Source organism: Dicentrarchus labrax, unplaced genomic scaffold, assembly GCF_905237075.1.
Source record: "Dicentrarchus labrax unplaced genomic scaffold, dlabrax2021, whole genome shotgun sequence".
Classification (NCBI taxonomy): domain Eukaryota; kingdom Metazoa; phylum Chordata; class Actinopteri; family Moronidae; genus Dicentrarchus; species Dicentrarchus labrax.
This window is the reverse complement of record NW_026136720.1, coordinates 2,434,530-2,448,035: the sequence shown is the minus strand read 5'-3', so window position 1 is coordinate 2,448,035 and position 13,506 is coordinate 2,434,530. Positions and strand designations below refer to the sequence as shown.

At 42.1% G+C, this 13,506-nt stretch overlaps 2 protein-coding genes across 2 annotated transcripts in view; both read left to right on the top strand.

Moving 5' to 3' along the window:
- Positions 1–13,506, top strand: part of LOC127353582 (E3 ubiquitin-protein ligase TRIM21-like) — a 44,329-nt gene that overhangs the window by 11,940 nt on the left and 18,883 nt on the right. The window lies entirely within an intron of this gene.
- On the top strand, positions 6,843–13,095 carry LOC127353584 (E3 ubiquitin-protein ligase TRIM21-like). Its single transcript, XM_051382921.1, has 2 exons — positions 6,843–6,963; positions 11,357–13,095. The coding sequence occupies exon 2, from the start codon at positions 11,364–11,366 to the stop codon at positions 12,675–12,677; it is 1,314 nt and encodes a 437-aa protein (XP_051238881.1). The 5' UTR covers positions 6,843–6,963; positions 11,357–11,363; the 3' UTR covers positions 12,678–13,095.

Genomic DNA, 13,506 nt, shown 5'->3' with positions numbered 1-13,506 from the left:
GAGGGGAGCTTGGGCAGAGGAATGAAGTGGGCTATTTTGCTGAACCGGTCCACCACGGTCAGGATGGTAGAGTAGCTGTGGGACGGTAGCAAACCCAAGGTCCAAGGAGATATGAGGCACAGGTAGAGGCTGCAGGAGACCAGCAGGAGCCTGATGGGAAAGTTTGTGCTGGCTATAGACTGGACAGGCCCCCCACAAACTCCTGTGTGTCTTTGTCCAGGGTTGCCCACCAAAACCTTCGTGAAACACCTCCTTGGTATGCTGGACCCCGGGGTGACAGGTGGGTTGGGAGCTGTGAACCCACTGCAGGACGTCGGACCGGAGAGTAGAGGGGACGAACAGACGGTCAGGAGGGCATGAGCACGGTCCAGAATGATCCTCCAAAGCCGCCTTAAATCTCTCCTCTACTTTGCAGGTGAGGGGGGCGACCAAGCATGAGGACGGAAGGATGGTATTGGAATTGGTAACAGAATCCTCCCTCTCCACAAACTGACGTGACAGGGCGCCGGGTTTGACGTTGCAAGAACTGGGCCGGTGGAGAGAGAGATATTGAACCAGGTGAGGAACAGGGACCAGCAAGCTTGTCGGGAGTTCAACCTTTTTGCTGATTGGATATACTCAAGGTTCCTGTGGTCCTCCAGGGCCAGCTTGATGGCCAGGAGTTCTCGGTTGCCAATGTCATAGTTTCTCTTGGCCGGGGACAGACGGGCGGGAGAGTAAGGCACAGGGGTGAAGCTTCTGGTCTTCCGCCACTCTTTGGGAGAGAACAGCTCCTACCCCTACGTCGGAGGCATCCACCTCCACCACGAATTGTCTTTCAGGGTCAGGTATTTGGAAGATGGGGCCGATGTAAACCGGGTCTTGAGGGACTGGAAGGCCATTTCTGCAGCAGAGGACCAACGGAAGGGAACCTTGGAGGAGGTTAGATCTGTGAGAGGTGCGGCGACAGTGCTGTAGCCCGGGATAAACCCAAGATAGAAGTTGGTAAACCAGAGAAATCATTGGAGCTGCTTACGGGTCTCTGAAGAACCGCCTGGATGTGGTGAACATGTTCCTTCTCTGTGCTGGCGAAAATCAGGATGTCGGCAAGGTAGACAAAGACGTTCTTATTTAACATGTCCCTGAGCACGTCGTTGACCAGAGCCTGGAAGACTGCCAGGGCGTTGGTCACAAGGTATGCATAATGCCCCAAAGGGTGTGTTAAAGGCCGTCTTCCACTCATCCCCCTCTTGGATGTGGACCAGGTGGTAAGCATTGCCCAGGTCCAGCTTAGTGAATATGGTGGCACCTTCCAGGAGCTCGAAGGCTGAGGAGATGAGAGGGAGAGGGTAACGGTTCTTGACAGTAATATCATTAAGGCCTCGGTAGTCGATGCAGGGTTGCAGGGACTTGTCCCTCTTGGCGACGAAGAAGAATCCTGCACCGGCAGGAGAAGAGGAGGGACTCCCTGGACCTGCTGCCAGGGACTCATTGATGTAAGTATCCATGGCTTCTCTGTCGGGGCTGGACAGGAAGTACAGACGACCCCTGGGAGGAGTCGAGCCGGGTTGCATGTCTATGCAACCCGGCTATCTCGGCTGGAGAGAATAGCGAGGAGCTGGCTAGGAAGCTGGCTAGTGGGAGCGTCCCTGGCTCTCCTGCGGATCCCACATGTGTCCGTGCTCCCGCATCACCTCGCACGAAGTTGACCCCCGGGGGACGTGAGCGTCCGTGCCGAGGCAGGGGCAGGGAGTGGGACTACGCGTGTACGGCCGGCTCGTGGAGGGATTGCAGATAATTCGCCGAAATGGAGCCGTGTGGTGAAAAAGGGCCGGGCTCGAAGGAGTCATGCCGAGGGTCGGATCGCCTTGCATGCTGGAAAACCTGAACGGAGGGTATTTAAGCCTATTGTCGGTACCGGTGCGCAAGGGAATATAAGAGTGATTCGAACGAAATTGGTAAGTGTTTTTGCCACCAAATTTTCACCGGACCTTGATGCAGAGACTCTGTCTGAATATTTGAGTGGTCAACTTGGCCGCAGCGTCAACTGTCAACGCATTGTCACTGCGGGCAACAGATACAGCTTGTTTAAAGTGTCTGCAGAGTGCAATGAAGTTGAGGAAATGTACAACACAGAACTTTGGCCAGAAGGCTCTGTTGTGAGGCGATATTTTGAACCACGCAAAATCGACGGGTTGGGGGCTAGTACAACTAGGCCTCTCTCTGATTCACTAAGTGCAAGAGTACCGATTGGAGTTGCGGCCACACTGTCCAAGTAAACTTTATGCGGGTTGGATCATATAACTGTCGTGGGCTACGCCTGGGCAACAACGCAGGAGACAAAGCCCGACGTACTGTAGTTGACAACCTGCTGCAAAGCTGTGACATTTTATGTCTGCAAGAAACGTTTTTATCTAAACAGGACCTAGGACAATTGAACTCTTTTAGTGACAATTTCCATGGGGCTGGTGAGTCCACTACTGACCTATCAATGGGATTAGTGAGAGGAAGAATAGCAGGGGCGTGGCCATCATTTGGCACAAAAAGCTGGACACAATCATAAATGCCATTAGGCTTGAAGCTGACCGGTGTATTGCTGTACAGATAAGAATGAATAACAAAGAGTTTCCCATCCTCAATGTGTACACACCGTATGAGTCACAACAAAATGAAGATGAATACTTGAATAGACTTGCCTTTATAAATTCTTTTATATCTGACAATCTGTCCACAAGTGTATATGTAGTGGCTGACACGAATGCTGATCTGTCAGACAAAGGTTCCTTGTTTGCCAAGCACATGCTGCAGTTTTGTGATGATAATAATCTTGTACTATCTAGCCAAAAGCTCCTACCTGCCGCAAGCTACTCTTACATAAGTGAGGCCTGGCATTCTACATCATGGCTTGACCACAGCATCAGCACTGCTGATGCTCATACTAGTTTAAGATCAATGGAGATTGTTTATGAGGCATCCTTGTCTGACCATGTCCCTTTTGTTATGGTACTTGATTGTGATAGTCTCCCGGAAATATCACAAGAAGTTAATAGTGATTGTAAGGCTAAGCTGGATTGGTCTAAGCTCACAAATGAAGATGTGATGTTATACTATGGTAGAACTGATGGTCTTTTAAGGGATGTATATCTACCCAGAGATGCAATTTTGTGCTCTGATGTGAATTGTAATGATAGCTCTCATTGTAAGGACCTCTGTACTATGTATAATAGTATTGCAGGAGCTGTGTACGAGGCCAGTAGACCATGCTTTACTTACCCTAAAAAAGACAGAGCATCAAGCCAGGGTGGAACAAGTATGTGGGTGCTTATCATGCTGAAGCCAAGAATGCATATAAGGCCTGGGTCCTGGCAGGTAGGTCCAGAGAGGGGCCTGTCCTGGACCACAAAAAGCTTACCAACACAAGGTATAAATATGCAGTTCGTTATATCAGCAAACATGAGCAAGTAATGAGAGCAGACTCTATGGCTGAGAAGCTTCTTGGAAACGATGTTACTGGCTTCTGGAAGGAGGTGAGAGCACTGAACAGGGTCAGTACACCGTTACCATGTACAGTTGAAGGAGTTTCTGGAGCCGACAAGATAGCTGAGCTGTGGAAGCAACATTATTCCAAGCTATTCAATTGCGTTAAAAGTGATCTCTACAAAGTGGGCAACGTTGCCAGCAATTACACAGCTAGCTGATAATAAAGCAAGTGGCTTAGATCAGATCACTGCAGAGCACCTCAAATTTGCAAGTCCGAGGGCTGCAGCTCTTCTTGCAATCTGCTTTACAGGCTTTATGACTCATGATCTATTGCCGCACTCCATGTTGTCTGTTACCTTGGTGCCTGTCATCAAGGACAAAGCTGGCAAGGTGGGGAGCTTGGATAACTATAGACCAATTGCTTTAGCCAGTGTGTTATCCAAAGTTCTGGAAAGAATTTTATTAGATAGACCAAGTTTTTATATTGATACTACAGACAACCAGTTTGGCTTCAAGGCTAAGCATGGTACTGATCTATGTATCTATGCCCTGAAGGAAGTGGTGGAAATGTATAGAAGACAGAATTCTTCAGTTTTAATTTGCTTTATTGATGCATCAAAGGCTTTTGACAGAGTCAATCATTTTAAGTTGTTTTCAAAGCTCAGCCAAAGAGGTGTGCCCAATAGCATAATTAGGATCCTGGCATATTGGTATGCTAACCAGAGCATGCAGGTCAAGTGGAGGAATGCAGTCTCTACACCATTTGGCGAGGGTAATGGGGTTCGTCAGGGGGGGTTACTCTGACCTGCCCTTTTAATATTTATATGAATGATTTATCTGACCAACTAAGAGCCAGTAAAACAGGATGCATGGTTGGCAACACCCTGATAAACCACCTTATGTATGCTGATGATTTAGCTATCTTTTCTCCTAGCAGTGCTGGGTTTCAAGAGATGCTGAACATATGTACTGAGCATGGTGTCAGATTTGATGTTAAATACAATAGCAAAAAGAGTGTTGTTCTGATCTGTAAAACAAAAGGAGATAAGGATTTTACCTGGCAGAGCAAGTTTTAACTGTAGGTAATAAAACAAAATATTTAGGACACATCATCACAGATCAAATGTGGTATGATGATGATGACATCTATAGGCAGCGCCGCATGTTATATGCACAAGCTAACATGCTGGTTAGGAAATTCCACTGGTGCTCAGATAAAGTTAAGATAAGCCTGTTTAAAGCATACTGTACTCCTCTGTATACTGCCCCCTTATGGACCAAGTTTAAAAAGTCTAGCATCCAGAAGCTCCAGATTGCCTATAATGATGGTTTGCGTATACTGCTTAAAAAACCCAGGTGGAGCAGTGCCAGTGAACTATTTTGTAGGGTAGGAGTCAACACATTCCATGCACTGTTGAGAAACCTAATGCACAAATTTATTTGCAGATTGAATGGTTCATGTAACCTCATCATTATGCTGCTGTCCAACCCTGGTCTTAGTACTGTGCGATACCAGTCATCCATGTGGAAACACTGGTATCATTGCCTTTTTTAATTGTCCTGTTGTTGTTTGTGTATGTGCCGTTGTTTGTATTGGTATGTGTATTTATTGGACCTCTGGAAATAAAGTTGATTGATTGATTGATTGATTGATTGACATGGTGCAGAAAGCACATTCCATTAATACCATATTCATATTGACTCTCAAATCAAATTCAGTACATACACAGTTTAAATCATTGTAAATGATAGTGTACACACTTATAGTAGTGATTGTAACACAACTATTCATTATGAACTCATATTTTTAACATAAATAGACTTAATTTGTGTTTAAGCAATGTTTATATTTTTAAACAGCTTTTTTAAATGAATATTTATCTTTTAACTTCAGTATATTTACCTTTTTTTACCCTTTTAAACCATAAATGAATTTTATTAATTCACTATTTTTAAATCATCATGAGTTATTTAATAACGACAATGAGATAAATCACATTATGTACACAAACAGTACAATAGAACAGCATTTTACAGCTTATCATCATATTCCATCTCTACTTCATTCAACATAGTGGTGGCCCAGCATCCATACTGCCCACGTGGCAGGCTACCTGAGCTAGCATAGCGGAGCTAACCCCGATAAGCATTAGCTCGGCAGTTAACGATCTCTTTAAAGTTGTTTTTCTCACATAACACAATGATACAACAGATCCACAGTGGGTAAAAATATTGGATAATAACTCCGACTGGTTTTATTAAAGTGTTTCAGTAAGCAACATCTTCACATGGGCTAATATCAACAGGCTAATACCGAAGCCTAGCATCTTAGCATGTAGCTCTGTGCTTACCGGAGTCCAACAAGGGGCTTACACGGTCGTAGCGGCTCCTCTCTTTTTTTCAACATTCACAGACTCTCTCCTAATAACGAAAGGTTTATCAACACACTGTGCGAAGATTAATTGTGAATTTGTGAGTTTTCATCACTTTTCATACCTCACTCAGCAGGTGTGCTGCTCTCGGATCGGTGTATCCGCAGTGAGCATGACTCGGTGTATGTGCGTGAGCATGACGTGCTCAACGACAGTAAAAATTAATGCAGGGCTGGTTCGCCACTAGTGGTGGGGCATGGGAACTACATTCAAACAACATATATGGGCTTAGTAACCATATGGGTTACAAGAGCAACAGAAAGCATTTGATTATTTAGCTGCAAACATGCCTGCTTTGACAGCCTGCTATTGATAGAAGGGAAGGGCCTTTGTCCTCTCAGAGCAAACAAATACTGTTAAATTACAGTCTGGCTGAATGTTTATCTCATATTGTTTGAAAAACCAATTAAATATGTTCGCACCAGAAATGATCTACATTGCTAGAATGAGTGTGAAAGCTGTACCACATCTATCACACAGAGGACAAACTGATGCAAGAGTAATGCAGTCTGTGTAGGGCCTTAAACTGAATTCATTTATTTCTAGTACTGACAGAACAGTGCATGATACCAGAGAAGTATTAAAGCAAATGTGCTGCACTGAAGACAGATTTATTCATTTCAGCCTTCAGTATGAAATTTGTTTGAGTTTTTATGTCAACAACCAAAACACTGAAGCTACAAGAACTGGAAAGTAACTGTGTGCTTTGTGGCAACGTATTCCATGGGTGAGCTTAAAAGTTTAACATTGATCAATGAATTTATGTTAGGTATATTCTGGGCCTGAAGAGAGACATTAAAGGGAGTGTTGTTGCCCTCTGATCCACCAAAAGTACTTCACTAATCCGGTCAGACCTGAAAGGCAACAAAGCCTCACCTGTAGAGCAGAAAGAGGCGGAGCAACACTGGAAAATCACAACAGTTTTAATTCCACATTCTTCAAATGAAACAAAACATTAATCTGAGTGAAGGCAAACCCGCAGTCGAGACAAATCTCACAGTTTCTCTCAAACGAACAAGTTGACTTCATCAGGCCTTTCTCAACAACACAGCACAGTCTCTGCCAAACACTGGTGAGTACAGCTGATAATATTTACTGTTTCTGAAACAACATTAATACAAAACTTAAGATTTACTCAGAAAGGATTTTCCATTGTTTTAATTTTGTGTTTTCAAATCGAAATACTTCAAAATGAATTCCTGATATTTCAGTTAACCTAGCTTGATATTTTTATGACTAATCGAGCATTTTGCAATTATCAATATTATTAGATTGTCACAGGGAGAGAAGGTTAAAGATCAAAGACTGAGCTCAACTTCAGACTGATGGTGGGATTGTTGTGTGGTCTGTAAAAGGAGTGTTATAGCCCACTGAGCCAATATACAGCCTGTTTCTGCAGATCTACCACTCTACTGTTTGCTGTCATTATGTAGAAGGGTTGAAGGATATTTCCTGTAAATATATCACTCTTTTCCTGAATGAAATTTGATTCCAAGCACAGAACTGTGTAAAATAAATGATATAATGCTGTTTGTTCTAACTGTCTGATGTTTCTCTCCCATCCTCACTAGTGCTAGTAGAACAGCAGTTCATTTTATAATAATACATTAAATTATTAGAGGCGCCTCTCTGGGCACTCAAGGACACCGTACAACACACACAAAAAAAACCCAGCAAGAAATAAGAAACAGATAAGAAAAGACAATGTAGATGGTTAAGTGGGGTAGGCAGTTCTGAATAGGTGAGTTTTTAATCTTGATTTGAAGAGTGTGAGAGAGTCCAGGTTCCTGAGGTCCGGTGGGAGTGAGTTCCAGAGTTGGGGGGCAGAGCAGCTGAAAGCCCTGCTCCCCATGGTGACGAGGCGGGCGAGAGGGACAGAGAGGTGGACAGAGGAGGCAGATCTGAGGGAACGGGAAGGGTTGGTGATGTGGAGGAGTTCGGACAGATAAGGAGGGGAGAGGTTGTGGATGGCCTTGAACGTGAATAGGAGGATTTTTACATTTTAAATGTTCATTATCTTTGAGGTGTTTAAAACACACTGATGATCTGATGTTCAGCTGAAAATAAAAACTTACCGACGGCTCTGATGGAGTTCAGGACTCATCCTGAGGACGGCCGCTATGTGACAAATTATTTCACTGTTAAACTTCATGTGTGTGTAACGGCGTGCACTCGGCAGTTTAGAAACACACAGAACATGATCAATGAAATTACTTATTTTGACACACATTTTAAGCCAATATGTATTAAACTAATGTGTCAAAAGGTGGACTGTTTTTGTTATTTTCTCAAAAGGAGGACAAATGAGTGTCCGGCTGCAGGACAGGGCATTTAAATGCGGACTGTAACAAAAAAGGTTACAGACTCATTTACATTTATTTTTTAGTTACAGACAAATTAGTTTAATACTCATTTGAATATTCAAATTAGCCATGTGTTGATTCGCCACAATATGGATACTATCTAGTGCGCACTAGATAGTTCTAGATAGTATCTAGTGCGCACTAGAAACGTTTCATTTTTTTTTTTTTTCCCCCATGTCCCTTTAGGGGCTCCGTAGCTCCGTATTGTAGTGCAAATAAACAAAAAAAAACTTCAGACAATTGGTAGATATACTGTACTTCAAGTATTTTCTTCCTCGAAAAAGTAGAACAGTGTAACAATATGAGGTGCTTTCAATCGAACTGAAAAGTACAATGTATAGCAAAACTAAGGAATCCAAATATAAACAGGTAATACATAAAAAATAAAAAATACATCTCCATAAAAATAAATCTCTTTCTCTGGCCATTGACAATCTCACTTCAAGAGGCTGCAGCCAGCCAACAAATAAATCTAAATTAAATTGGCTATACTTCCATTTAGAGAAGGCTACTTTTGGATTATTTGGGCTCGCCATACCTGTCTCTCGTTGACTGACTCGCTTGTGTTGTTCGTTGTGTGTCCGACTATGCATGCTTTCGAACACCCGCCCAACTCTACCTCTGATTGGCTTACCATGAAATTTTACTCAACCTCAGCCAATCATCAGCATTTATGCACTTGTCTCGTGCACTGCCCACTAACCAAGGAAGAACAGAAAAAAAAGTCTTTGCCTCTCGGCTCAGAGATCTAGTTGGTCTGATGAAGAAAACAGTTATGTGAAATAGTTTGTTCATTTGCAGATATCTGGTCAAAATATGCACATTTACAGACTTTTTAATTTTAAAAAGAAAGTCCATTTTAGTCATTATTAAAAAAAAATACATAAATATGGCAATAATTATATACACATTTATACATATAAATATATAAATGAAATATATAGATAAGTCAGTATAGTTCAATAAACAAATGAACAGGTTCTGATTTGTAGAAGGACTTACAATAAGGACTACTTTTATTTATTTCAGGGGGCTTTTATGATGAGGTCATATGCAAATGAAGGGGCGTGGTTAACTTCAGTGACACATTTCCTGTAAATGAAAGTGAAAGTTTGTCTGAAGACAGCAGAGCTGCAGTGGAGACAAGTCTCTCTGTTTGTCTCTGAAGACAAATTCAACTGAATCCATCAGGTTTTTCTCAACTAAACAGCAGAATCTCTGCCAACCTCTGGTGAGTCCACTGCCCTACAGAGCTTGTTACAGTCTGTTATAGCACATACAGATAGAAGGAAGGAGCTAAATCCAACCAAACAATGAAAACACACCACAGAAACTAGTCCTGCTAAAAGGTAACTAGCCTATTAGCTGTCCTTTAGATCCAAAGTACAGAGTAGAGTATGTGATCATCTGACAACCTCTGTTATTGCTTATAAAGGAATAAAACTGACGTTTTACAGCTTATAGCTTCCTGCTGTCTGTCTCTGGGAGGCAGTACAGCTGATAATATTTACTGTGTTTCAACAACCGGTATTAACACAAAACCTGAGCTCTACTCAGACAGGAAGTTCCACTCAGGGCCCTATAGTATTATATTATTATATTATTATATTCAGTGACCGGCTGGTGGAGATTTTGGGTGGGTGGGCTAACAAATGCATTACACTCATCAATACGTCACACAGCAGCAACAGCAGCATCACATCAAGTTACAGCAACAACATTGTGTACTTTCTTATAGCAAAGTGCTCTATGGCAACACTGGAGAGACAAACCCAAAAGAAATATCTGATGCCAAAAAAAGTCTCTCTCTCTCTCTCTCTCTCTCTCCCTCTCTCTCTTCTGTACACATCAGCACATGCCAATTGCGCTACAACAACATTATAGAAAAGTACCAGCAACAATTTGCACCATGTACCGAAAATAAATCTACAAAACCAAAATAACAGTATTTGTAGAAGAGAGAGTTGTTTCAGGGCATACCTTGTTTAAAAAGCAGCTCACATCGACAGGTTAACAGGTTAATCACCATTTCATTAAAGTCTGCTGATTTTTGGATTAGGTCCCACTCAATGGACAGCATAGCCAGTGCGTTCAGCCCGTCCTGTCCCATTGTACTTCTAAGAGAGGATCCTCTTCAGTGTACTGAAACACCTCTCTGAGTTGTTTGTACAGTAGTTTGGATGATGTGTTCCCAATCTCTGTACTTCCAATTTTTCCTCCAATAACTTTAAAGAAAATTGATTAGAAAGTAAATAATCCACCTCGTTCATGTTCATGCTAACGCCCGCCATACTACGAACTAGCCTCACTGTACTGTAGCTACTGCGCTGTGATTGGTCGAAGGTCACTGTACTGTAGCTACTGCGCTGTGATTGGTCAGAGGCGTGTCACGACACCTGACAATCCAAAGTGAATGGAAGCTTACCCTACTGTAGCTTGCGCTGTAAAAATGAAGCCCATTCCCAGGAAAACCCCAAGATAGATCATATATCCTGGGTTTTTTCTGTCACTGTTTGTTGCTGTTGCTGCTCTACGTTCTACCAAAATTCAAAACAATATGTTCTAAGGTTTTTAATAATAGTTTTCCATCTTTACTGTAAAAGATGGGGAGGGCTTAGCCCTGTTAGCCCATATACACCAGCCGTCCCTGATTATATTATTATTTTATATTATTATATAGTGATATTATTTAATGTGTGCTGTGTAATGGAGGGATCAGACTATGTTTTTAGGGTTTAAAATGTAATTGTACTATTATTTTACAGATATAAATAAGGATATTAACAAGAACCAGAGGGACTGGGATGTTATTACTGCAATGTGTAAAACATCAGATTAATTCATCATTGATTTATTCTTTTTAATATTATTTGAATAACTAACAAGCAGTTAATAGCCAAATGCTACAGTCATATCAGTGACGGGCAGCAGTTAGGGATCAAACAGAAGTCCCCTTCAAAAATGATGTAAAACCACAGAGAAAGAAAGGAAACACACCTCGACTCTCTCCTTTTATTTCATTGATCAGAGATTATCATGATTTTATTAAACAAATAACCAAAAGAAATGCAATTACATTTTCTTTTCTTTTCATCCTCACAGTGTAGATATGACTGCTGCCAGCTGTCTGCTGACTGAAGATCAGTTTCTGTGCTCCATCTGTCTGGATGTGTTCACTGATCCAGTCACCATACCATGTGGACACAACTTCTGTAAAACCTGCATCACTGAACACTGGAATATCAATGTCCAGTGTCAGTGTCCCAACTGTAAAGAGGTTTTCAACACAAGACCTGAGCTGAAGGTCAATACTTTCATCTCTGAGATGGCTGCTCAGTTCAGACAGTCAGCTCAACAGAAAGGAAACAAAGCCGAGCTGGGAAAGACAGAGGTTGAAATTCAGCAGATGATCCAGAAGAGACAACTGAAGATTCAGGAGATCAAACGCTCAGTGGAGCTCAGTAAGGAAGGTGCAGACAGAGAGATAGCAGATGGTGTTCAGGTCTTCACCGCTCTGAAGGAGTCTGTTGAGAGAAGCCAGGCGGAGCTCATCGACACGATCAAAGAGAAGCAGAGAAAGACAGAGAAACAGGCTGAAGACTTCATCAAAGAGCTGGAACAGGAAATCTCTGAGCTGAAGAAGAGAAGCTCTGAGGTGGAGCAGCTCTCACAGTCTGAAGACCACCTCCACCTCCTCCAAAGCTTCCTGTCTCTGAACGCTGCTCCAACCACCAAGGACTGGACAGAAGTCAGCGTCTGTCCACCTTCATATGAGGGGACTGTGGTGAGAGCTGTGAATCAGCTGGAGGAGACGCTCAGTAAACAGATGAAGAAGCTGTTTGAGGTCGAGCTGAAGAGGGTCCAGCAGTATGCAGTGGATGTGACACTCGATCCTGATACAGCACAGCCCTGGCTCATCCTGTCTGATGATGGAAAACAAGTTAAACATGGTGATGTAAAGAAGAATCTCCCAGACAATCCAGAGAGATTTGATAGTTGTACTTGTGTCTTAGCAAAGCAGAGTTTCTCTTCAGGAAGATTTTATTACGAGGTTCAGGTTAAAGGGAAGACTAAGTGGGATCTAGGAGTGGCCAGAGAGTCGATCAACAGGAAGGGAATAATCACACTGAGACCTCAGGATGGTTACTGGTTGATACTGTTAAGGAATGAAAATGAGTACAAAGCTGCTACTAGCCCTTCAGTCAGTCTCTCTCTGAAGTCTCAGCCTGAGAAGGTGGGGGTGTTTGTGGATTATGAGGAGGGTCTGGTCTCTTTTTATGACGTTGATGCTGCAGCTCTTATCTACTCCTTTACTGGCTGCTCCTTCACTGAGAAACTCTACCCATGCTTTGGTCCCAGTCTTAATTATGGTGGTAGAAACTCTGCCCCAATGATCATCTCTCCTGTCAATCACACTGAGTAGAACAACCATTTGATTTTCTACAGAAAGATTCACATCATTTAATGTAATAAATGTATATTTATTGGTGATGTACAATGTTTAGATTGAGTATTTTCCAGATTCTGATCAATATGGGTTATTTTTACTTTTTTTCTTGGATGTGTCACATTACTACTTATTACTACAACACACCAGTTTGACCACACTGATTGATATGATCTAATGCAGTCTAATTCATTCTAATAACTGCATTACCTGCCTTCAAGACTGTTAAATCATTAGAAAACATTGTGCTTATAAATAAACATTTTCATGTTCTTTAAATGTCTGGGTGCCAAATTCAAACCTTTTTATTGTCTGATCTTTGTATATATAAGAACTGTTGCATACTGACACAAATTACTGAACAAAAGCTAAATAAAGTTTTGATTGTATTTGATTCATTTATTTTGTTTTTGATTGATATCAAAGCTGAAAAACAGCTGATGGTGTTTCTAATGAGCACCAAATCATGTGATTAAAAACAGCATCAGCTGATGAGCTCCAATAGCCCATCACCTCTGAGATAGTTGGTAGTGTAAGATAATGTAGTGTTATTGAAGGTTTGTGTTGGAGCAGCTGATATGAACACTAAACCAGTGCTACTAGTTTGTAGAGAATAAGTGACATCTGAGGACGCCCTCTAGTGGAGTTCATAACAAACTGCAGCCTGTGGCCTCATGAGGACATGCTCTTAATAAATAACTACAGTCTGATGCTGAAGCACATTACATCAATGCAGAATAATGAGATCTACAAAGTAAAAAGTATTGTACTTCAACATTGTGGTGACAAATGTAGGTTTAATTTT